The sequence below is a fragment of the Microchirus variegatus genome (assembly GCF_963457635.1).
Source record: "Microchirus variegatus genome assembly, chromosome: 18".
In the NCBI taxonomy this organism is placed as follows: domain Eukaryota; kingdom Metazoa; phylum Chordata; class Actinopteri; order Pleuronectiformes; family Soleidae; genus Microchirus; species Microchirus variegatus.
The window spans coordinates 10,381,395-10,404,274 of NC_139819.1; the positions used below are offsets into that span (position 1 = coordinate 10,381,395).

At 39.3% G+C, this 22,880-nt stretch overlaps 1 protein-coding gene across 2 annotated transcripts in view; it reads left to right on the plus strand.

The window, feature by feature from the left end:
* ipo11 (importin 11) overlaps positions 1-22,880 on the plus strand; it is a 92,821-nt gene that overhangs the window by 57,624 nt on the left and 12,317 nt on the right. For both annotated transcript variants that reach the window (XM_083904891.1, XM_083904892.1), the window contains exons 23-29: positions 7,543-7,622; positions 7,726-7,806; positions 8,893-8,988; positions 9,368-9,481; positions 9,985-10,106; positions 12,852-12,947; positions 15,256-15,340. In XM_083904891.1, coding sequence (XP_083761017.1) covers positions 7,543-7,622; positions 7,726-7,806; positions 8,893-8,988; positions 9,368-9,481; positions 9,985-10,106; positions 12,852-12,947; positions 15,256-15,340 — 674 coding nt within the window. The remainder of the gene's footprint in view (positions 1-7,542; positions 7,623-7,725; positions 7,807-8,892; positions 8,989-9,367; positions 9,482-9,984; positions 10,107-12,851; positions 12,948-15,255; positions 15,341-22,880) is intronic.

Here is a 22,880-nt window from a genome sequence, read left to right on the forward strand (position 1 = left end):
AAATCATAATAGCTGGTTATTTATTTTCAAGTAATTGTCCCACAACTAATGACCCGCCTCTGCATTTTATGGTAAATAAATCAGGAAAAAAAAGAAGCTGCAACGTGACCTTTCTGAGGTGGCTTTAAAGCACTTAACTGAGCTGTGCAATGCACCGCTTGATGAACGTTCCATCGTTTAGCAACTGCTTCATCCAGAGAAGTGTCAGACCATTCCCACAAGATCAATGGTTTTGTATTGAAAGCAGTTTTCTGCCTCATCTTTTTCATGCGAAAGTGGATCTCTAACATTTTTCACCGTGTAGACTCACAGTTAACTACCCAGATAATGTGCTTCATGGATCAATTAGGACATGATAACAGAACCTCTTTATCACAGGCTCCCCAGTTTGAGGTGCTGACTAATATGACAGCTTTTTAAGAAGTTGGACTTATTTGGCGACATTTAATACAGGAATTCTCTTAGCCAACAGTATTCTATATAGTTATTTTTGTTAATCTTTTCTGTCATTTTAGTTAAAGTTTGACGTAATCCTTCACAACAATTATCTCTTTTTGGAGTAAAAAACACCTTCCATTATTATAAGCGATTCAGTTTTGGTTTGGAGTGCCCTAAACTGAATCGGTTTGGATTTCACTTGGTTTGGAGTGCTTGGTTTGGAGTGCCCTAAACCGTAAATTCCACTCGTTTAGGGGAGTGGCTTCCCTATGGAATTGGGACACCATATACACCTATATGCAAATTAGCGTAGTGAACATAAAGAATGTGCTAACCTACGTCGCATGTTGACAATTCTACTGGTGGAGCATGCTACTGTTTTCATTCAGGAAAAATGCCGGCGGATCCAGCTGTGTTGTCTTTTGCATTGGCTGAGTTTGTTTTTCTCCGTCTACGCAGTTTTTTCTCCTTCCTCGTAAACACTATATCACGAATGTGATTGTAATCTGACAAGTCCAGGGTATTCGTGTTCAAGTGAACACAGGTACACGCATCGAAAACACTGACAAAACTACCCAGATGTAGCAGAGCTAGCTAGCGGCTATTTGCCAAGTGCTTCGAGAGAGTATGCCCCGTCATGTAGAGCTAAAGCACTCTGCAAATAGCCGCTAGCTAGTTAACTAGTTAACTAGCTGCTTTCATAAATCGGCAGATATTTTCTGACATTAGTGTTCAAAGCTCAACGGTCCTTTGGATGTATATCAAACCAACATATTACACACATTTCGACATTGTAACATGCTTATTTGCGAAAAATATATTAAAACAAAATTGTTCATCTGCAGATGTGGCCGCCATCTTTGTTGAAAAAAAATCAGCCGGCTCGATGAATTCGCAAAGCATCATGGGTTTTAAGCACACATCAGAGCTCATTACATTTTGACGGTTGATTATAAGGGCATAGCAATCCCCCTTGCTCCCCCTACACGAGAACGCGCAAAATTTAGGGTTAGGGGAAAAATTGAGGGTTAGGGGAGGTTTTGGGACGGGGCCCTACTCTCGTAAAGTTGAGATCGGGCCACTTCATTAAATCTCTCGCTGAGCTTTTCTCGCCTCTGTCAAGCGTGAATACTTCTCCAAACCTTGAATGAAATGTCTCTGTAGGGTAGCAGGTACTTTATTACCCATAATAAACATGTTTAAGGAGGGCAACAAGCTATCAACTGCGCTCTAAAATAAAACTTGATTTCACCTTTAATTTATGCATTTGTAATTGCCTTTAAAACTCCCAGTCCTCTTCTCAATTCAAAGTTTGCGTAGCTGGCTGCCTTCAATGATATTGTCAACCCCTCCACGTAATGTAAAGCTAAACCAGGTTTTGGGAGATAACCAAAAAAATTTAGCAGTGTCCCCAACAATCATTAGAGGCTGTTATCACAGTCAGACGTGAGGCTCATTTTCCCGGTTATTGTTGACAACCGAAGTGGATTGTGCAGCGTATGCCCAGGGCTAGGAAGGACGTACACACTACAGCTTAATCAGTGCTGTAACAGCTGTTATTGTGACTATTTGATTATAGCCAGGGCATCTGTTTTTTGCGGACCTTCTGTTGCTTTCTAAAAATGTAATTGCTTTTATATTATTGATCTGGCAAAACAGCCTATTCTATTTAGACTCATTTTCACTTGGACTTTCTAATATTTCCTTCACAGGCTTTTACATGCACAGGAGAACAAAATATTACATTTCAGCATAATTCAGTCCCTTTCACGTTCAATTATAACCTCAAAGCCTATCATGAGCTCATACTTCACGAGCAGTCTAGGAACAAATTGAACAAAACCCTGTTCTTAACAACATTGCTGTAACTTTTAATCTTTTTGGGCTTGGCCTCAACAGTGAAAGCAGCGCTGCATGATACTTTGTGGTCAACTTTCAGCTTCTATCTGTAGAAGACGGTTAACAGTTTTGTCCCATGAGAGAGAGGCACATCTCTCACCCTTTAAGGTGTTAAGTGAGTGGCAGAGCTACTGTGCGCAATGTGACAGACTAAGTAAAAAGATGTTCTGTCACTTCTCACACGACATCGTTTTATACAGAACAACAAAGTAACCTTCACTTCATCAGTTGTTTGGTGCGTAAAATATCAGAAAATTATGCAAAGTGTCGATCTTCGTTTCATAAACCTCAAAATGTTGTTGTCAAATGTATTTTCTTCTCCTCCAGATTGTCATGTAGTATTAAAGGAACAAGAAAATATTCATATATAAGCTAAAATTAGAGAACTTGTCATTCAAACACTCAAACAAATAACTGATGTGCAAGTTAAGCAGTTGATTATTAATAAATTAATTAATACATTATTGCAGCTTGAGTTTATTTGTATTTCCATGTGTTGGCTGCTGGGTAATCTAAGGTCACACATTTTAATATTGGTATTAATACAGTATTATCTTTCACTTGTAAAAATGAAAAGGCCAGACTTTATCAGGCTCTGTTTAGAAGGTGAGACTGATTATGTAGATTATGTAGAAGTTTAGGTGAGTCATAGTGAACCCACCTTCCTGTTTTTCCCTGTAGTATTGGTCTCACTTCTAAAAAGTGGCGTAATGATATGTGGAAAATGTGAGTGCATTTGCTTCCAATAACCAGATGCATTGTTATTTTGTCAGGCTTTTGTATTCATACATGGACACTTGGGGTGCCTCGCGGTTCATTCGCGATAGTGACGGGAGGGGAGAAGATGAAAGTCTTATGAAGTCTGGGGCTTAGTGCTCTGAGCTCCATGACCTACCTCCAGCCCAGGATGAAAATTCAATTCATTTTCTTCCTCTTGTATATGAATACTTGTACCTGTCCTTCCTCTTGTATGATATTCATACACAACACTCCTTCAGAGGATATTGCTACAGTGTGTGCACAGCTTATCAGCAAGGCAAGTAATGACGGTGGTTGTGGTGGCAGCATTATGGAGGAGCAGACCAGGCCTGTGTTTACCTCAGGTTTTGTGTTTGTAATAAACATAAATAGAGCGTGGGTGCTTTTTGCTATGATGTGATAAAATGAATTTTAACAGGCACAGAGTGGAGGATCATTTTTCTTTGCTTCCTAGCTCTTAAGCAGCAAAGCCGACTATTATCTATGGGGCTGTTTTGGATGTACTCCCCTTTCTCGTCTGAAATAGTCAGGTTGAGGCATTTTGCTATCTCCTGAAGCACCATGATTGACATGATGCCCGTTCCTGTGGCCTGAGCAGCACAGTGCTGCGCACACGTCTGCAATATAGTTATTTCATCACTCATTGAAGACTCGGGAGTATTCACCAAGTTGTCAAAAATTTCTCCTTGATAAGCTGTCAACATGGATTTGTTACTCTCTGTTAAGGCAGCTGCCTTCTATGCCCTATGTCATGGTGGACGGGAATTTGATTGAGTTTCAAAATTTGGACTTGCAGAAGAAACGCTCACTCACTCCCTCGCTCACTCACTCGCAATAATTTGCAGGAAAAGTGTAGTTTGTTTCATATTATGCCACGTTTTTAGACGGACAGTCAGGTCTGAAATGAGAGCAAACATGTTTGTGTATCTGCCTCTTGTTTGCTTGTTAGCTCACACTAAAACAGAAACGATGAATGAATGGCTTATCCTGATCACAGGAGAACATTTGTTGTAGTGTAGCTTTCATCTTTCCCTCACATTGTTCTTAATGATGGTGGATACGGCAAATCAATTGCTTTACCGCACATTTTATGAGTAAATACCTTAAACACTGCCTTGCCAAAAATGTCGAGTTTTTGTTGGACTGCATTTATTAATTGAAATCTTGCCTTAATTTATTATATTTATAATATTTATGATGGAGTTGGACCGCTGTGTCGAGGCATAATACCAAAGATTCTCCATTGCGGTTTATGTCTGGACTCTGTGGCAGACAATCCATATGTTAAAATTATGTCTTGTCTACCTGAAGCTTTCCTTCACAGATTAAAATTGGCATTGTCATCATGGAATATGTCAGACAAACCCTGGTCATTCAATATATTTAGGTAGTCAGCTGGCATCACTTTTAACCAACTGAGACAAGTGCAGATCATAACATTGCCCCATGGGCTTGTACAGTAGCCACTAAGGCCATGTGACACGATTGACGAATCAGCAAAGCTGACGTTGTGACCAATATGAATCTATCAGGAAGTGAATGTGGACAACTGTGTCATTGGTCCTCCATTGTTGCCCCTCCATACTAAAATACACCTCCTTTATGTCTTAGTGTGGATAGCAGAGTATTATACATGCATGTGTGTTTAATATTTTCGGTTTGTATGTGTTTTGCGATAACAAAAATCGATATCCAATCTGGCCATGCTGACCATACTCATGTTGATGTATGCAGTCTGTTTCTGGGAGGCCATCTGTTGGCTACAGTGTGGGAATAAGAAAAATGAACGCTGCCATCTGCTCTCAGTGCAGGTACACAGGGACCTATTTAGTCAGCACTTTAGCTCACATGCACAGTGCAGTCCCAGCATGACGCTAAACGAACGCAGTGAACAGGCGTGGTAGGCGAACAAACATCAAGACTTGTTGACAAGACCGTGATTTCTAGAACAAATCGGCTTCAAAGACAAGACAGAGACTTTGTTACTTTTTGTGTAGAGAGAAGTAACTGCTGTTGTGGATGTTAGAATTAGCTATCCTGTCAACTTGTATGAAGTAAACAACTACTCCAGGTGTTGGAGTGAACTACCCTGTCAGCTCGTGTTACTTTCAAACTCATGCAGATTTTAGCTGGAGTGAACTGGAGGGAAGACAGTTGGGGGCGATTGTGTTGGCATGCAGGTGTCGGAGGGAGCGAGTGTTTTTTTCTTTCTCTCAGTCTGTCTTTTTGAGGAACCATTTTTTTCCTGTCCTCTTCTTGTCCATCACTCACCTGTCTCCATGTATATTGTGTGTTTGTACCCATACGTCTGCTTCCAAAAGGTTATTTAATTTGTTAAGGTCTGTTCCCATGCCAGGTTATGTTACTGTCAAACCGATGTGTATGTTCTTCCGTTTAGTGGTGAAAGTTACTCTCAATAATATTGTAATATTATCCTTTTATGTGGGCCACATCTTACTGCTTCTTGTGAGACCAGTCTCATCATTTATTCTGTGTGCTATTTTCCAGCTGGACTTTGTCCATATTTAAAACTCCTCTCTTGATAATACCATATTCATTTCCTTTTCTACTCCTATGTCATTTGTGAAACTCTGAAGTCTCTCTCCCTTCTCAACCTGATAAACTTAAATTCACCTTGCATTCTGTGTATAGTATGTCATATTTTAAAGTGACAAATTGACACAGTTGTCTATTTGGTGGCCACTTGGTTAAAGGTCCTATATTATGCAAAATCAACTTTTTAATCATTTAAATCCTTAGGACTCTAGAGGTCCTATCATTCAGCAAAGTGTGAAAAAAGATGACTCACTCATGTTTTTTGGTCCTCCTCTAAGTCTAAGTACAGGAGATAAAACATGCGATTTTGACTTCCGCGCTCACTGGTGCGTCACAATACACTAAATTCCTGGAGTGCTGGTGTGGGCAACGGTATCTGAAAACCGGACGTCCCCGAAAAGTTCTTGGCTGCACAGTGCAGCACAGAGTTCTACACAAACTTCCAGCCTCAGAGGATTTATCTGTCTAGTGGATAGATGTTATATATGATGGCAATGTGCCTGCTAGAGCCTGCAAATGATCACTTTACCAAATGCTAACTGCAGTTAGCTCCCAGTAGCCTCTGTGGCTGATGTTATTTCCTGTCCCTTAAGTTTCGCTATACTTATATTTACTATGTTTAGGCAAACTTTCTCATTGCACTGTGACTTTACAGCAAAAAGACCCGGGTTTGCGTCTGTGTGCATGGATTTTGTTTCCCGGGTACTTTAATGCAACACTCTAAATTGCCCAGCGGGTGTGTCTGTGAGAGTAATTGGTGGTTTGTCGGTGTACTCTCCTGACAGTCCTGCCTGCTACATGCATGTTTCATTTGCATGACCTGACACGTATACAGAGGGGGGTTGACCCTGAAGGACATTTTTATTTTCCATGTTTTCTTTTGTGGCAAAAATCCAAATAATGAGATTTATTCTTGTGTATTTCCTTTTGTCACATATTTCCCCAAAGTTCCTTTTTTGTGTATTTATGAATCATCTCTTGGACTTGATTGAATTTTCACACAGACTGCCTGTGTCAGGGTGGAGACAGCCTTTGAACATCTCTTGGCTTGTTGCCAGTCAGTTAATATCAAGTTGTGTTTGGGCAAAGGGCCAGTCCTGATCCTTGAAATAAATTATCCCCTCATCCCTACCTTGGCTCTCCTTTCTGACTTCACATTTTAAGGTATATGCCTGCTATATATCGTATAATACGCTGCATGCAATCATGCAAGTCATGCATCAGTTTGTGTGTCTAAGGTCAGGAAAAGTATATTTACAACTGATTTAATGGTGAGAATATGGTAGTCCTTGTTATTAGATTGTCTTTATCACTTTCATTAGTGCAGGCAGTTAAGCAGCCACTCTTGTAGACACATTGCTGCAGTATTCATTTGCTGCATCATTGACATCTTAAACTGTGGTTAAAAGACATATGCTCACAAGTCATTAAATATCTTTTAATCACTGATCATTATGTTGCCTTTTTGATTATTTTGTTAAATTTGGTTTTGACATGTTGCCCTTGCACCACATGCATTAGTAGATTGAAGAAATAGCATAGTTGTGCATCATTTGCTGAGCTTTTGTTATCTATCTCTGATATTAAAATCGAAGAGTACCTTATTAACTCTCCATGAACTTCCTGTGCATGTATTATATTTTTAAGCCAGTCTATACATCTCCTAATATTTAACAATCCTTAGCTGACATTAACCGATTTAAACCCTTAACATTTACCGGAGTGAAATGGGCGCTTATTGATTTCTCGCAATTAAAAGTAGCTTGTAAGATCATCCATCCAGTCTGCAATACAGTAACAGAATGTTGAGATAATAACGCAGATCTGTCTAGCACTTATCATGAAGTACCTTCATACTTTTTGTTTTTTTTGTCTGATGCTCTGTTTCAGAGTTGAGCTCCGAGAACCTGCGCACCTGCTTCCAAATCGTTAATGCCTACATATACTTGTCTGCCACAGAGTTCCTGCAGGTAAGACACTCACGCAAGATAAACACAACAGAGAAACAAAAGACGTCGCAGCTCGTTCAGTATATACCGATATAGCAAAAGCACCTTTTGTCTGTATTTCCAGAATTATGCAGAGTCTTTGTGTCGCTCCTTCTGTGATTTGCTCAAAGACATCACAAATGAGGGACGGGTCCAAGTGCTCAAGGTATGCGCACACACACACACACACACACACACACACACACACACACACACACACACACACACACACACACACACACACACACACACACACACACACACACACACACACACACAGCTATACTTCTCAAGACCTTAATAGGTGTGTTACAAAATGGGTTTAATGTCATGGAATATTTCTTTTTAAATTTCTAATTTTCTTGGTGCGCTGTCTTTACAGATGGCTGAGTAAATATGCAGAGTAGCCATGAGATCATAGAGGTTTAGCTGGGTAAAGAATCCTGATTTGACTGCACATCTGGCTCCTGCTAATCCTTTGTTCTGGAGAGGACGGTAAAGCCAGCAGACAATAAACCTGTCAGCCGTCATGACAGCTTGTGGCATGTTGACTCGCTTTCATATGCATACATCCCTAAAAAGACCCGATAAATCCTCAATTCAAATTGACAAAAAACAACAAGTAATTAAATCAAGTGATTATATAATTTCAAAAGTATTATGTCTAAGGTGTCTGGATTTATGTTGTACGCTAATTGTGCGAAGTGTAACGAGGATGCAATGATTCCTGTCCTTTCAGATTAAATGTTGTTTGTGGCTAAATTTATATATTATATGTTCCACAGCTCAAGCTTATTAAGTGACTGCCAAGTGCATGTGTGTATATACAGTACAGCTCTGTATTTGTAAAGATGCATGCATACTGCAACTGTCACTGTGTTTTTTTCTTCATGTTCTAGCTTTGTTTCCTTTGATGCGTGTAAGCTGTCTTTGGTGCCTGAGAGTTACATTTCGTGGCATCTAAATCTTAAGGGCCTAAATCTGCTTGCCTCATAATTTTGGTCAGACCCACAATTAAAAATAGGATTATATACCCTTAACAGTTTCTCTCTAAAAGGAAGTCCTCTTTGCCTCTTGATGCCCTTCCAAAATTTGCTCATTCTTAACATCATCCTGTGTTTTTTGCACACTCCGTATTTTCCCTCCTTTACTGGGCTCCCTCCCGAGTTCTCCCCATATGCTCTTCTTGCACTTTCCCCTTCCACTACTTTTCCTCACTCCTCTCTATCTCCCTCTCTCTGTCCCTCTGCAGGTGGTCGAGATAGCTTTAAAGGTTAGCCCCATACTGGGAGCCCACATGTTCCAGCCCCTGCTGCCAGGTGTCTTCAGAGGTATTGTGGACGGTGAGGTAAGTTTTACATCAACTTTTTCGCAAGGAGCTATATAAAGTACATTAATAAATCTGTAAAGACAAATCCTTGGAACATTATGATACATGTTCAGTTACTATATTAATATATTATGTACAGTTGTATTAAATATAAAGAAACAGTAAAAATTAAACTGTTATTATGTGTGCTTCCAGTGTGTCCTTCTCTGTCACATTTTTATGAAGGCAGTCGTGGCATATATTGATCAGCCTTGATAAAGGTCATAGTTGGCCTTCTCACATTTCTGCTGTGTCCATCTATTTCCTCCTCTCATGCTTGAATTTGTGCCTCTTGTAAAATAATATGTACATGGGTATGTTTCGGCATCCACGGATAATTGTACATTGTGTTGCACAGAGATATCCTGTGGTGATGTCGACTTACCTTGGCATCATGGGCCGTGTCCTGCTCCAGAACTCGGGATTCTTCTACGCTTTGTTCACTCAAATGGCCACCGAGTCCAACCAGGAGGTGAGGCTCTATGTCTGCTCTTTATTTCAGACGTCTCAGCTCAGTTCCTTTTGAATTTTTTGTATGAGACATAACCGTGGTGACTGTTCAAAGGAAATTATTCTGAGCAAGGCTGAAAGTAATGAGCCTGAAAATAATAGGGAATTTCAAAAAGTGATATTAAAGCCCTTGAGTTACACCTCTTCTCTGGAAACTGTGGTTTTATTGTGACCCAGAGCAAAATTCATTCGTCTTGTTTTCATCATTGCTGTCTTAATCTAAGTATGTGACAGTTGGAGAGTCGTTGCTCTGGGTTGTCTCTCCATCAAGCCAAAGTCCTCTGTTTGATAATGGAGGACAAGGTAGGGGGGTAAATGAGGCGAGACAAACAGGGAAGGTCAGTTTTGCTCAACGTAACCATTAAAACAGACATCCATCAGTTTACTGTGTCATTAGTTGTCAAACACTGCTTGTGTCACTGCACTCTCCCACTCTCTGTTTTTTTAACCTTCTCTCTTCATTAGATGGAGCAGCTGCTGGGCTGTGTTATAGATATGTGGGTCGACCGCATGGACAACATCACTCAGCCTGAAAGGAGAAAGCTGTCCTCTCTGGCTTTGCTCTCTCTTCTACCATCTGACAATAGGTGAGAAACATCCACCCCATCTGTCACATAGTGGAATCTGAAGAGATATGTGACAATTTATGTTTTCAGCTTTTGTCTTTCTTCATGTGGTTTTCAATCTCTTGGTCTTCAACTTAGACTTCAATCAGTGAATCCAGTTTCACCGATATCATGAGGAGTTCCATATGTGTGTCCTGTGTGACCATATCCAATTAAATGTTAGTGGATTGCGTGGACAGAGGCAACACTGTTTCAACCAACATCTCCTACACAAACGTAAAACCATTGTTGGCCAAATTTAAAATGATTGCTGCTTTAATGTAGGAGGTTTGAAGACTGTCGGCAGTGCTAGAATGGTTGAACCCAAACGATGCTTTTCCTAGCAAATATTCATGCTATAGCATGATATGAAGGCTACATCTAAGATCGGATGCAACAAGGGAATACAAGTGTTAACGGTATACTGCTATTTTTCTGTTTAGTTGTGTAAACAAGATCATCAGTCTGTTGTGGTGGAGTAAAATGACACCCTCACTAGCTCTCTAGCTTTCCTCTCCCGTGTGCAGTTGTACATGTGAGGCAAGGCAACTTCGGCAAAATACTTGCAGCTTGCTAGCATCTACCTGGGGCTTTTCAACCCCATAAATCATATGTCGTAACGGGACACAATGTGAAAATGACTCGCCTACTGAAGACTGTTTTTAGCCGATGTTTGTGGGCTATGGTCCTTTATCGCCCACAGAGAGCGTTATTTCTCCCACTCAGCTGCATGCTGCTGTTTGAGGTGCTGGAACACATTTGTTGTGCTGCTCCCTTTGGTTTGCAACATCTTTAAAACAAACCTTGCTCTGTGTTGTGGTTTGTTCGTGGTCTGATACCACAAAACCCAAAACAAATTGTCCAAGTGACCGACAGCATGGTGCCTTTATTGGGGACAAGTTCTTCCCTGCTAGCTGCCGTGGTTCCCTTCTTGCTACCATGCTGTGTTCATCTTAAGGAGAAGCGAGGAACCATGGCAGCGTTGGTGGTGGAGTTAAAGGGGAAATTTGATTTTCCGATTGTCATGAAAAACAAACCTAAACAACAAATTTGAATTAATTGATATTATTGATTTATCACCCAGCACTATGTACACTAACATGAAAACCGGAAGTCCACAAAGTCGGCGAAAAGTTCTATTCTTGCCGTGCAGCTCAGAGTCCTACACAAACTTCCAGCCTCAGAGGATTTATCTGTCCAGTAGATACATGTTATATATGATGGCAATGTGCCTGCTAGAGCCTGCAAATGATCACTTTTCCAAATGCTAACTGCTGTTAGCTCCCAGTAGCCTCTGTGGCTGATGTTATTTCCTGTCCCTTAAGTTTTGCTATACTTATATTTACTATGTTTAGGCAAACTTACCGATTGCACTGTGACTTTACAGCAAAAAGACCCCGGTTTGCGTCTGTGTGCGTCCTGTCCCTTAATTTTCGTTTTGCTTTTTTTTTTTACTGCTGTGGTGCTTCATCTCTATGGTATTTTGACCAAAGCATGTCACAGACATGTTCAGTAGGACAACAGGGAACTAGTTTAACTTGGAGAAATAGGGTATAATATGGGACCTTTAACAAGTACAAAACATTTTGTGTGCAATAGCTCTGTATGAACAGGCATTTTTTTTAGTAAGATCTGATGACAATTATCACACATTGTGTTGCACTTGCGTACACCTGGTCTTAGCTTTGATTGTACGCTACGACAATATCCTTATTGATGAATGCAGATCTCTCCATGCAAATGAGCATACACCCCCTTTTTTTTGGTGTAAGTGAGGGAAAATGAGGGAAAACATTGCGATACATAAAACAAAGACACAGCTATGTGAATTTGCTGCATATGTCTCTTATACATTTTTTTCTCCCTTTTCTTTCTCCAACCTTGCTCTGAATTCAGTGAGCTGCCTGCATCTACTAAGCCAAATACCTGAAATGACAACGTTTGATGCACCAGTGCCTACATGAATACATACTCAGTCTGTACGTCTTCTCCCTATCTACCTTTTATTCGTATTGTCAAGGGAAACCCCACTACCGTTGCAGTGGTTTAAAAAAAAAAAAAAAGAAAGATTCAAATAACTAATCAATGACTATCTCTTGTGTCAAGTCTCAGGTGGTGGATGTTGTGAGTGGGCATATTTTAAAGATCTCAGATTTCGCAGGCAGCAGGCCAAGACTAAACAATTTATAGTTTCTGAAAAAGTTTCCACAATGTCTTTGGAAAAACTAGGCTTTCAACGCACAAGTGTGTGGGCTCCTAAAGACAATAAGCCCTCAATCTTTTTTTTTTTTAAACTGGAATATTTCTGAAACAACAAAACTGCCTTTACAGCCGTGGAAAAAGGCAGTACTTTTTTGTCGGATCATAAATAATAGAGAAATGTTTTCACTGCACGTTTTTATATGGGCTATTTTGTTTACCCTTCCACTCAACAGTTTGTAGCAAAATATTTCCTTCCCGAAAGCCAAAGGTGAAATGGTGACAGAGATGCATATGGGTGCTGTGATGCCTTGTGGATGGATTTAATCTCTTTCTTCAGGAGGGCCTTGTGTTTTGTTGACAGCCACTTTATCAGGATTTAGCCTGGGTCAGTTGTGATGTGTTGTGATGCTGCTCTCCGTGACTGTTTGCCTTACTTCTTTGGACAAACGTTCGCCTTTTCATATAGCTGTGAATTAATTATTTCATGTATAATTAGTCCTGTATTGCCTGTGTGTGTGTTATTAGTGTGATCCAGGACAAGTTCTGCGGCATCATCAACATCTGCATTGAGGCGCTCCATGACGTGATGACAGAAGATCCAGATACAGGCACTCTCAGAGAGTAAGTACACATGGAGAGAAAATAAAGGAAGAACTTCAATGTTGATTACACTTTCAACGTCAAATTTTTTACGTTTCAGCTGATTTAGGATAATTTTGATGTGCCGAATCCAAAAATCCCATTGGTGTTGCTCAATCAGGTCAACTTTCTGAACAAAGCTACATATTTGTTTTTACATGTACGGGTATTTTCACGTCATATGATGCAACATTTCTTGCAATAAACACATTCTGAAGATGTTGCATGTGCCAACTTATGACTAATTGTTTTTTTTTTATATATTACAAGTGAATGAAATGGCTTCGACTAGAAGATCTTGCAAAAATAAGCCTGACATATTCAGCTACATTTGCGGTGACTACAACATTGTTCCTAACTCTGGAATCTGTCAGAAAACATTTTTTTTTTTCTCCTAAAAACCTTTTTTGGATGAGAAATATTAATGAAAATCAACTGATAATGTCACAAAAATTTAATCAATTTAGTCAGAAGATCGGATTTTTCAAAATCAAATTAGGATAAAAACCTGACCTGATTGAGAAAAATGGATTTCATTTTTGGATTCAGCGGTGCAATATCCTAATTCAGTTGAAAAGTCGGCGACAACTTTTTTTGGAACCCAGTGTTAAAAAATACAGTTGAAATATTTGTTTTGAAAGAGTTATAGGAGGCATTTAAAAACAAGCTTTTAAGGCTTTTAATTCCTTATAAAAATGACTGTGCTGAAGGAGACATAGTGGCAGTGTTGGTGGTTATTTCTTTAAAATAATAATGGCACAGTAAAACACTATTAAAAACACTAACACACACTGAATCTACCCCATCTCTCTTCCCCCGTCATCCACTGTAGAATCTTTTAAATTAGATGTTAACCTCCATGCAGATACCCCCTCTCCCTGTTGTCAAAAAATACTCGAAACACTCAGCACCCTGCTAAGACGTGCCACTGTGAAATGAACTGTAGAGTCGTGTAGAAAGGTTAGTGTAAGTGTTCCTTTATTTGCCAGTGATGTGTTGAAACTTTTTGCTCCCTGCTGTGCTTCATAACAAAAACAACACTTTGAGTGCTCGTTTCCCCTCTGAGTTTAATTCACTGTTTGTAAAAAAAGCAATTGACTGAGACTGAGTCGCAGTGGGGATTGTAATTCTTTTCGCCTGTATTTAGGAATTAATCAAAGTCTACAGACTTTCCATTTATTTCTCTGTTGTCAAAGGTGGTTTGTAATTGTTCTTGTACGGTCTGGGGGTAAGAATAAGAGTCACAGCTGCCATGCAAATAAAGCTGACACAGAACGGCACTTTGGTGTTATTGAAAATGTCATTCCTCAGTCTGCACTTTTCTGAACTGTCCAGAGCCAATATGCAACATTTGAATGGAATTAATATAAAATGTGGTGATGCAGTTATAGTAGTGCAAGGTTTTATTGAGGGTAAAATTACTTATGTATGTTATTTTTTGGCAGAGAGTAAAAAATCAAATGTTCTATTCTCATTGTCTTATCTTATTTTTATGTATTCATTCATTCATTTATTTATCTTGTTTTGCTTTTAGATTCATGTAGTTTTCTCTTCAGTTTGTGGGGAAACTGTTGCACCAAGTAGCGTATTATTGATATTTAGAGGTGTTTTTTTTTCCTCCACTGAAAATAAAACAGCCGCCTGCTGTGACTGAAACCACTTTACGAGTGCCATGAGACTGAACAATAACACTGACGCTTGTCTGCAAGCTAAAAGGGAGCTGGAATTCACTTCCCCATAGAACAGAAATGAGCTGCAGATTTGGCTGATAGAGAGACCGCCTCCACATTTTCACATTGTCATTTCATACTATGTGATGATTATTATTGTGTTCAGTGGATTGTTCTAACTAGGCTATTTGTCTTGGAAATTCAACCCTTTTTCTATACCTAATTTAGTCACATTCATTATAGTTTCATTAGTTTGTATTTAGGGGGAATGCAGTTAAATATCGGATCATACATTATTAAGTGCATGTTAAAGCCAGGTAACGTGACACTCAAGATCTCCCAGCTATCTGTTCTCACAATAAGGAATTAAAAGACCATGCACAGACTTTGGACTGAGCACAAATGTTTCTTTTGTGAAACACTGCATGCATAAGAACCAATATGAACACCAGTCAGCATTGCATATAAAAGCACCAAAGGGTTCAGTCTTGTGTGTGTGTGTGTGTGTGTGTGTGTGTGTGTGTGTGTGTGTGTGTGTGCTGCCTCTTCCGAGTTTGTCTCCTACTGTGCGGGTTTATATGTGCTTATTAATTTTGAGTGGAATATTATTGCCTTTGCAGCTGCATGCTGATGAGTCATTTTGAGGAGCCCAAGCTAAGTGATGATGAAGAGCCACCGACAGAACAGGACAAGAGGAAGAAACTGGTGAGTCTGACACACACACACATTTGTGCATAGACCGTTCAATCAAATGACCAAAACATCATTCCAGTAATGTTATGCGTTCTGTTCAGATTACGTGGAGAAAGAAAGCACGTTAAAATGAAGATGTACATTAACCTTTATTCTACACGGGTATATACAAGCCAAGCCTAAAATGCTCAACTAATACAAGCTATATATTTTACAGCCCAGAGCTGATGTATTAGCACTGAGAAAAGTGGTCGGGGACCAATCCACAGCCACATTTCTGCATCAACAGCTGGTACAGTTTTTCAGTTAGAGACCCATTTCCATGAAGAGTTTCAGTAATGCAGGGATGTTGTTAGGTAGGTCCCCTGCTTTAGGGCTGAACAATTAATCAACATTTTAATGGAAATCACAATATAGCCTACTGCAATTTTCACATCGAGAGGCGATGTATATATTTTTAATGCCAAAATGTGTCAAAATATAATTTTAGATTAAAAATTGTCTTGATCTATACACATCTTTGTTTCTCTCAAATCTGCACAAATATCACACAGACAAAACAAGACATTCAAGAACATCGTCATTGACATTTTATGGACCAAACGATTAATCGAGAAAATAATTGACGGATTAATCGATTAGGAAAATAATCATTATTTGCAGCTCCACACTTAGATATTTTTTCAAAATCCTTCAGCCCTATACTGCATCTGAGAGAAGGATGCATTATCAATACATTGTGCAGAGTTTCCTCAACATGCATTTCACCGTGGCAGTCTGTTGAACAGGAAACAAGGTGCTGACATTGTATTGTTTCCTCTTTTTGATCCGCTGCACCGCTCCACGTACACACACACTGTTGCATTAACTCGCCTCTATAACGACACCAGTAAGTGTAACACTTTCTGCAGTCCGTTGACTGGTCGACAGAGAAGTCGTCACATAAGTTTGATGGAAGGGCAAATTAGAGGTGTTTTTCCAGGCAACCTGCAGCCTTATCTCAAACAAAGCTCATCTTCTTCATCGGAGTGAACAGCCACATGCTAAGAAGAAAGAATGCTGGATGTCGGCCATTGTTTCTCTTTGTTGACTGTGTTCTTTTTCTTTGTGGAATTTATATGCGAGCTCCACTGTGACGACAGCTGTGTAAATAACTACATAATTTACCTTATCCAGCCCAGACACCCTGTGGTGGAAGCATAAGTCAAGTCAGGTTGTGCAGTTCCAAACCCCACTGAGCTGAACCGCTATGTGAAAACGAAGCTCATACTGAAGCACACGTCCTAGCATGCATACTTCATCGGTGCATGCTGCCACTTTAGGTAGTTATAAATATTGCTGTGCAAGTGTAACATACCAATTATATATAGTTTCTCATTGCAGAGGCTCACACATTGCAGAACCACCTTTATAGTATAAAAAAAAATATGTTTAAACAAGATGTTGGTGTATCTTCTGGTCTGGCCTTCATCAGATGAGTAAATGTAAATTAGATTTCATATGGTTTGGTTTATTTTCCTTGTGTGACTTTGACTCTTTTCCTCTGTAAGTATGTGTGTGTGTATATGCTGGGCAGTATGCCACTGTACTTATCACCTCAGCCCAGACCCTGACATTTTTGCTCTAGGGAAGAGAGAAGAGGAAAGTTAAAGTCCTACCTCCTTCAGCCTCCTAATGTGTGTGCTTTTTGAGGACGTGCTTGAAACCTTGTGTGCGAGCGGCGGGTGTACTGTGTGAGATGGTTTTGAGTTAGAGGGGAATGTTAATGAGGAAAGAGACCCTTGACATTTATTGACTCCAGCTGTCTCATGGCTTCTGTCCTTGGCAGGTGTGTGCATATTTGTATATTTATATACATTCTTGTGCATCAATGTTTGTGTTGGTCTGAAAGAGCCAGTGTGAAAGGCTTTTATATTGAACACTAACTGTTGTGTTTCTGCATCAATGCCTTTCTTTGATTAATTTATTCAGACAGTGGACTGCCTATGCATCTCACATGAATAAATTTAATGCTGCTGCATACGCATTGCTTAATTATGTTTTTAGGCATGCTTGCACTCTATGGCAATCGACTTTGTTTAGTCAGCTCTCATCAGGAGCAGCCTTGTAGGTCCACCATCTCCAGGGTAAGCTGAAGGGGTCTGGTGCGTTGCCAGTCAGGCAGCAAGTAAAGGCAGGAGGTGTGGGTGTGAGAACTGGAACTTGAGATGTGAAATGTCACATCTCTGGGGTGGTGGCTGGGTTTGAGGTAGTGAAAGAGGTGAAGCAGGTGAAGCAATGCCAAAGGCACCATATCGGGACTGGCTTCTATGCTCTGTGGTGTTCCGAGATACTTCCCAGATAGTGACAGTGACTCGACTTTGTATACCTCCTGTTCCAGGCAGGTGTGCATGTATAATCACGATTCACTTACAAAGTCCTGTTATATTTGGGCTTTCTTTTTTCATGCACTGCACATGGATAATACACCACACTATAGAAAGCATGTAAATATAGCAAACCCTGATACCTTTGCTGTCCTGTGTAATGACCAGCACAAGCTCTGGAACCTTGGTGGTAGTTATGGTAGTTACTTTGCATGACTTTGACTCGCATAAGACACATAATTAGTTTTATTTTAGCAGACTCACTTTCATCTGACTATTCCAGACAAGTAGAAAAGACTAACTGACTGTGTTTGGGCCTCGGCACATAATGCATCATTTGATTCTTGTGCTTCATGTACAAGGTCAACACCATCAAACAAGAAGAGGGATCAAAGACTTTCTCCGAGTACTAATAACATCTGCTCTGATTGTTGTGCCATATTAGCGCACAGCCTCTTGAGCGTATTTCTTTTTCCTTTTACTACACATTAATGTACAAGCACAACACACATCGGGGCTCTTGTGCTGCTGCATTCATCCGAGTGGTTGCCAGTGAGTGATTAGAGAGCTAAAAAACTGGACAGGGTATCTTTATTAAAGACAGTTATGTGGGATATGATGAGATGCCATGTCGAGCTCGAAGTTGATTTACGGAAATTTGAAACAAGAAATTACAAAAACAACAAAAAAAACAAGTCGTAGCCATACAAGTCTCTCACTACTTAGGCGATGCCTTCTGCAGCCTGTAAAGATAGTTTAGTTTTTTCACTTCCTGAATTATTTAAATACTGACCTTCAAAACTTGGCATCCTCATCCATCATCCACATTCGTCATGACATGTGGGAAAAGGCATTCTGTTTGTGGCGCACAGACCATCAATCACATGTAAAATTCATAATTTCTGAAGTAGTGAATCCAGATTTCCCTTACATAATTGAAACAAAAGTTGTAGGTGATAGGTTATCCTGTGTAAACAAGGTGTTTTTGAAAGCTCATTGTTTTTCAGGTGTTTCCTGTCACTGTCAAATATTTTTTAATCAATCATTTTGTAATGGCTTGATCTCTGAGACCAAGATGTTTAGCCCGGTGTACATGTGACCGTTTCAATGCAATGCCACATACGTTGGGAATGGACTGATATCACAACAACCTGATGACAAGAAACGTTTCATAAGTTAACCACACTTGCCTCATCTTTGCAAACGGGCACATTATCCTGTGTGTTTAATTCTCCAACAGCTGTTTTTTCAGAATCTGAGGTGCACACACCCTCATTTTCAAAGTCCCATTTTGTGCCCTCTGTTTATTGTTTAATATGGTTTAATTTTATTTGAACAGAATGTTTTTGTTTAGTCATTAATAGCACTTGCTCAGGATGTGTAACTGATGAGGTTTTTGTTCCAGGCTATTAGGCTAATGAGTTGGGTTTGACTGCATTCTTCTCCTATTAGTATTGGTAATAGTCGGATATGGTGGTATAATAAACATCGCGTTCACAGCGAGAGGAGTTGTTTTCAGATTTATAGGCAGTCGTGCAATTTTGAATTTTACAAAAATAAACATTGTGTGATTTCTAAAATACAAGTTGGTTGCAGCTCAGACTAAACAATATTTGTCTAATAGAGATGCTGGGTCAGGTTGTTTCACATCACATTCATCAATGTTCTAAAGAAACTCTGAGGTACCAGACATGTTTTTTTTTTTATTATTGTAGCTTTTGATAGGGTGACACACAAAATAGGACATTCAGTTTACATTTAAACTAGCATTTTCTTGTTTTGCCTTTATCAAATGAAAAACAATAACAAGACGGACAATGATTCAACCATTTAAAAAAAATTACCAAGTTTTTTTACTTTAAAAAGGTGTAGAAGCGTGACAAATCTTGTCAGCCACCTGCTTCTAGTCCAAATCAGTCTGAAGTTTAAATTCCAATTAAAAGACCTCCTCCAGTAAAATGTTTGATACAGAGAGATTGATAGTTTTACCTATTACTTTATTGTCTTGGTTGTTTTTGCTTAAAGGGAATGGAAATCATTTTTCCAGCACTTATTTAGTCATTAAATTCCTTTAATTTTTGTGATTTCATGTAGATTAGCAATCACTTATTTAGTTGGCTTTAATGGAAACCCCATTTATATCTGAATATTTAATGACAAAAAATGCATTATTCCCCAATAGCAGTCATTGCTGAGAGTGTTTTTTAGCTTTGATCATTTACCAATAAATCATAAAATATTTTGTTTTGCCATTCAGCAGTTTATCATTTTAATTACTAATTAAATTGACTCCAGAGATCCTAAAGGTATATATTTATAGGAAATGAGTTTCAGTGTGTTATCAGTTCAGTCTAGGCCACACAAAGCGTAAGTAATGAAGACTTACCCAGTCTCAGGCAGACCATCATTGTCAGCATAATTTGGTTTTGTTGAATAACAGAGCCTTTGACAGTGTTATTTTGCAGTGCAAGATAGAAAGATTCTCCTTTGTGCTGCCTAAGGCACACGGAGATATCCAAATTAGTTTCCATCTCTGTCACTTCTCTAATTTACAGCCATTTGTTCTTGAGACAACTGGAAATTGTTTGCTCTCGGGATGGCAGGGTTGCAAATACTGTGTTGCCGTTTACCATGTATCGAATTCACTGTAACTTTAAGTACTTGAGAGATTAAGTGTACTGGTAGACTTTCTCATAGCGATACAGTACATCACATAGACATGTTGAAGGCTCTGTTTTTAATCTTTATAAATTGCAAAAATGGCACTAGATACACTCTGAAGACGAGCCGAAATAGAGAAATGTGTGTGGAAACTGAATTGGTGAAAAGAACAGCACATTTCTTATGGAAGCATTCATGATCAAACTGTTAAATGATGGACTTTATACCCCTATAAACATGTGGCTCAATACTGTTAAGCTAGTTAGGCCATGACAACAACCAAAACTTCAGAAACTATATTCAACTGATTGCCTTAGACCATATCTCTAATCCCCTCAATCTCTCTCCATGATTAATTTGAGCTAAATTCATGATTCAATCAGAGTTTCTGCTCAACTTTTATCATTCATTCTTGCTGCTGGTGCCTGGTGGTGTTATTCCTGTTTTACATTGCTCGTCTTTATCCTAAGCAAAGGTCAAAAGATACATAATAAATCACGGCATCTCTGTGGCTCTGAGAAGAGATCTCCTTAACATCTATCATTAGTGTTGCCATACTGATTAAGCTGTTCCATGGCAGCATCTCATCAAGACTGTAGCCCGCTGTTATAAAAAGCATCCAGATATTAAATTGTTGAGCATGCACCACAGGGAATGCTCAAATCATCTACCCACTTGTGTCTGTAACAGTATTTTTTGTCAGCGTTGCAGCTGTGCCGATCGAGCACACAACGATACAGGCAGGAGCGAGTGTAGTATTTTCACCTGTCAGCTCTTCGGATTTATTGGGAGTTAATTGGTTTGATTTAAATGATGATAATAATCCATATTTGATGTGACAAGTCACAGTTGTTAAACTGATCATAATACATCTTAATTACCAGAGTGAAGCCCTTTCATTCAGCATGTGGCTCATTATAACCAGTCACTCTGTTTTTGATTGAGCGGTGGGAGAGCTAGAGAGTCTGATCTGTCCAATTCACACTGCTGCTCACTTTTCCTCAAGTAAAAGCCTGTTACACAAGAGATACAATTGTTTTTTATAATCCTTTCTCTGGACAGGTAGATGTATCAACTAATTAAATGAAGTATTATACTTTATTAGTTTTAAGAGAAAGTTATTTTACTGGCATACTGTTGGCAGTTAAACCCTATTGTCTTGAGGAATACTAAACATTCAGTGCATTCTTGTTGCTGTTTGTGAATTCAAGGGTGGAAGCTGGGAACTTAACTGAATTAATAATATAACTTTTTTTTTTAATGAGCTGAAAATGTAAAGCTAGCATCTGCACAACAGATGCTGTTAAATAAGAAAGCCCACAGAGTGCGAGGAGCCTGGCTCGACATAGCAATAACAAATGGTGCAGTTTGTTGATTGCATTCACTAAATGCATTGCCTTTTTCAAAGTTGGAATTTAACTGTACCTTAAGAACGTGTTATATTATGTTAAGCAAAGATGTTACAGTAAATAACAATAAATAAAACTGACTTTCGTGGAATTAACTGCTCCCACTGCTGAAAAACATCTCGGAGAGAATTCTTAAAGGGGACATATGACGCAAAATCAACTTTTTAATCAGTAGTTTAATCGGTCCAAGTACAGGAGATAAAACACACAATGTTGACTTTCGCACTCATTGGGATGTCACAATGCGCTAAATTCCTGGAATTGTTGTCTCACGGAGCTCAAAAGGAAGATAATACTTGTGAGATTCCACCAGAGGTGTAAGTTTCACTGTAGATGTGTGTCTGTGGGTATGCAGCATGTCTGTGTTTGTTAAAGTTAGATATGGTTTTATGACGCTTTTGTCGTCTGACGCTGCCCCCGATCCCGATTTCAAAAGGAGGGGTCTCAAAAATGTCCAACAGATAGAAAAATAGAATAATGCGACTCCGATCAATTTTGACCAATCATTCCACAGCCACTATACTCATTTTTATCAGCATTCACAAATTACATGTAAAGCAGGAAATCTGAGCTCAATTTGTCGTTTTAAATTAGTACCAGTGATTGTCACAGTTCATAGCTCTGAAAATCTTCGTTTTTTATACCCTGCAGCCATCTAAAGGCAGTGGGACACATGTTTATTAATCTGTACTAGTTTTGACAAATGCTGCCCGACAGTGATAATCCCAACCCAGTGTGTTAACCATCTCCACATTTTACCCATTTAAATGACCACAGACTGCTCAAAATTATGCTCATGCAATGCTATATCAGACATGGTCTTATATGACTCAGCCCTCAAGTGATGAGTGGAGCAGAGGTTCGATTACAGCTGCTCATTTATCATCTGTGCAGTCTACTCCTTCAAAAGTAGCTCTTTATATTCCTAAAATCCATTGCAGTGGAAATGCTGTGTCACCTTTTGCTGTCATTATATATTCGTTTTTATGACTTATGCCACCGTAGAATGTTTATGTTTTCAGATTATGCCACTCTTGTTAGGTTGCTGCCATGATGTGTCACTGTGAATGATACAGCTGTTTTTTTGATGAGACCAGTGATGTGGCTGACTGAAGG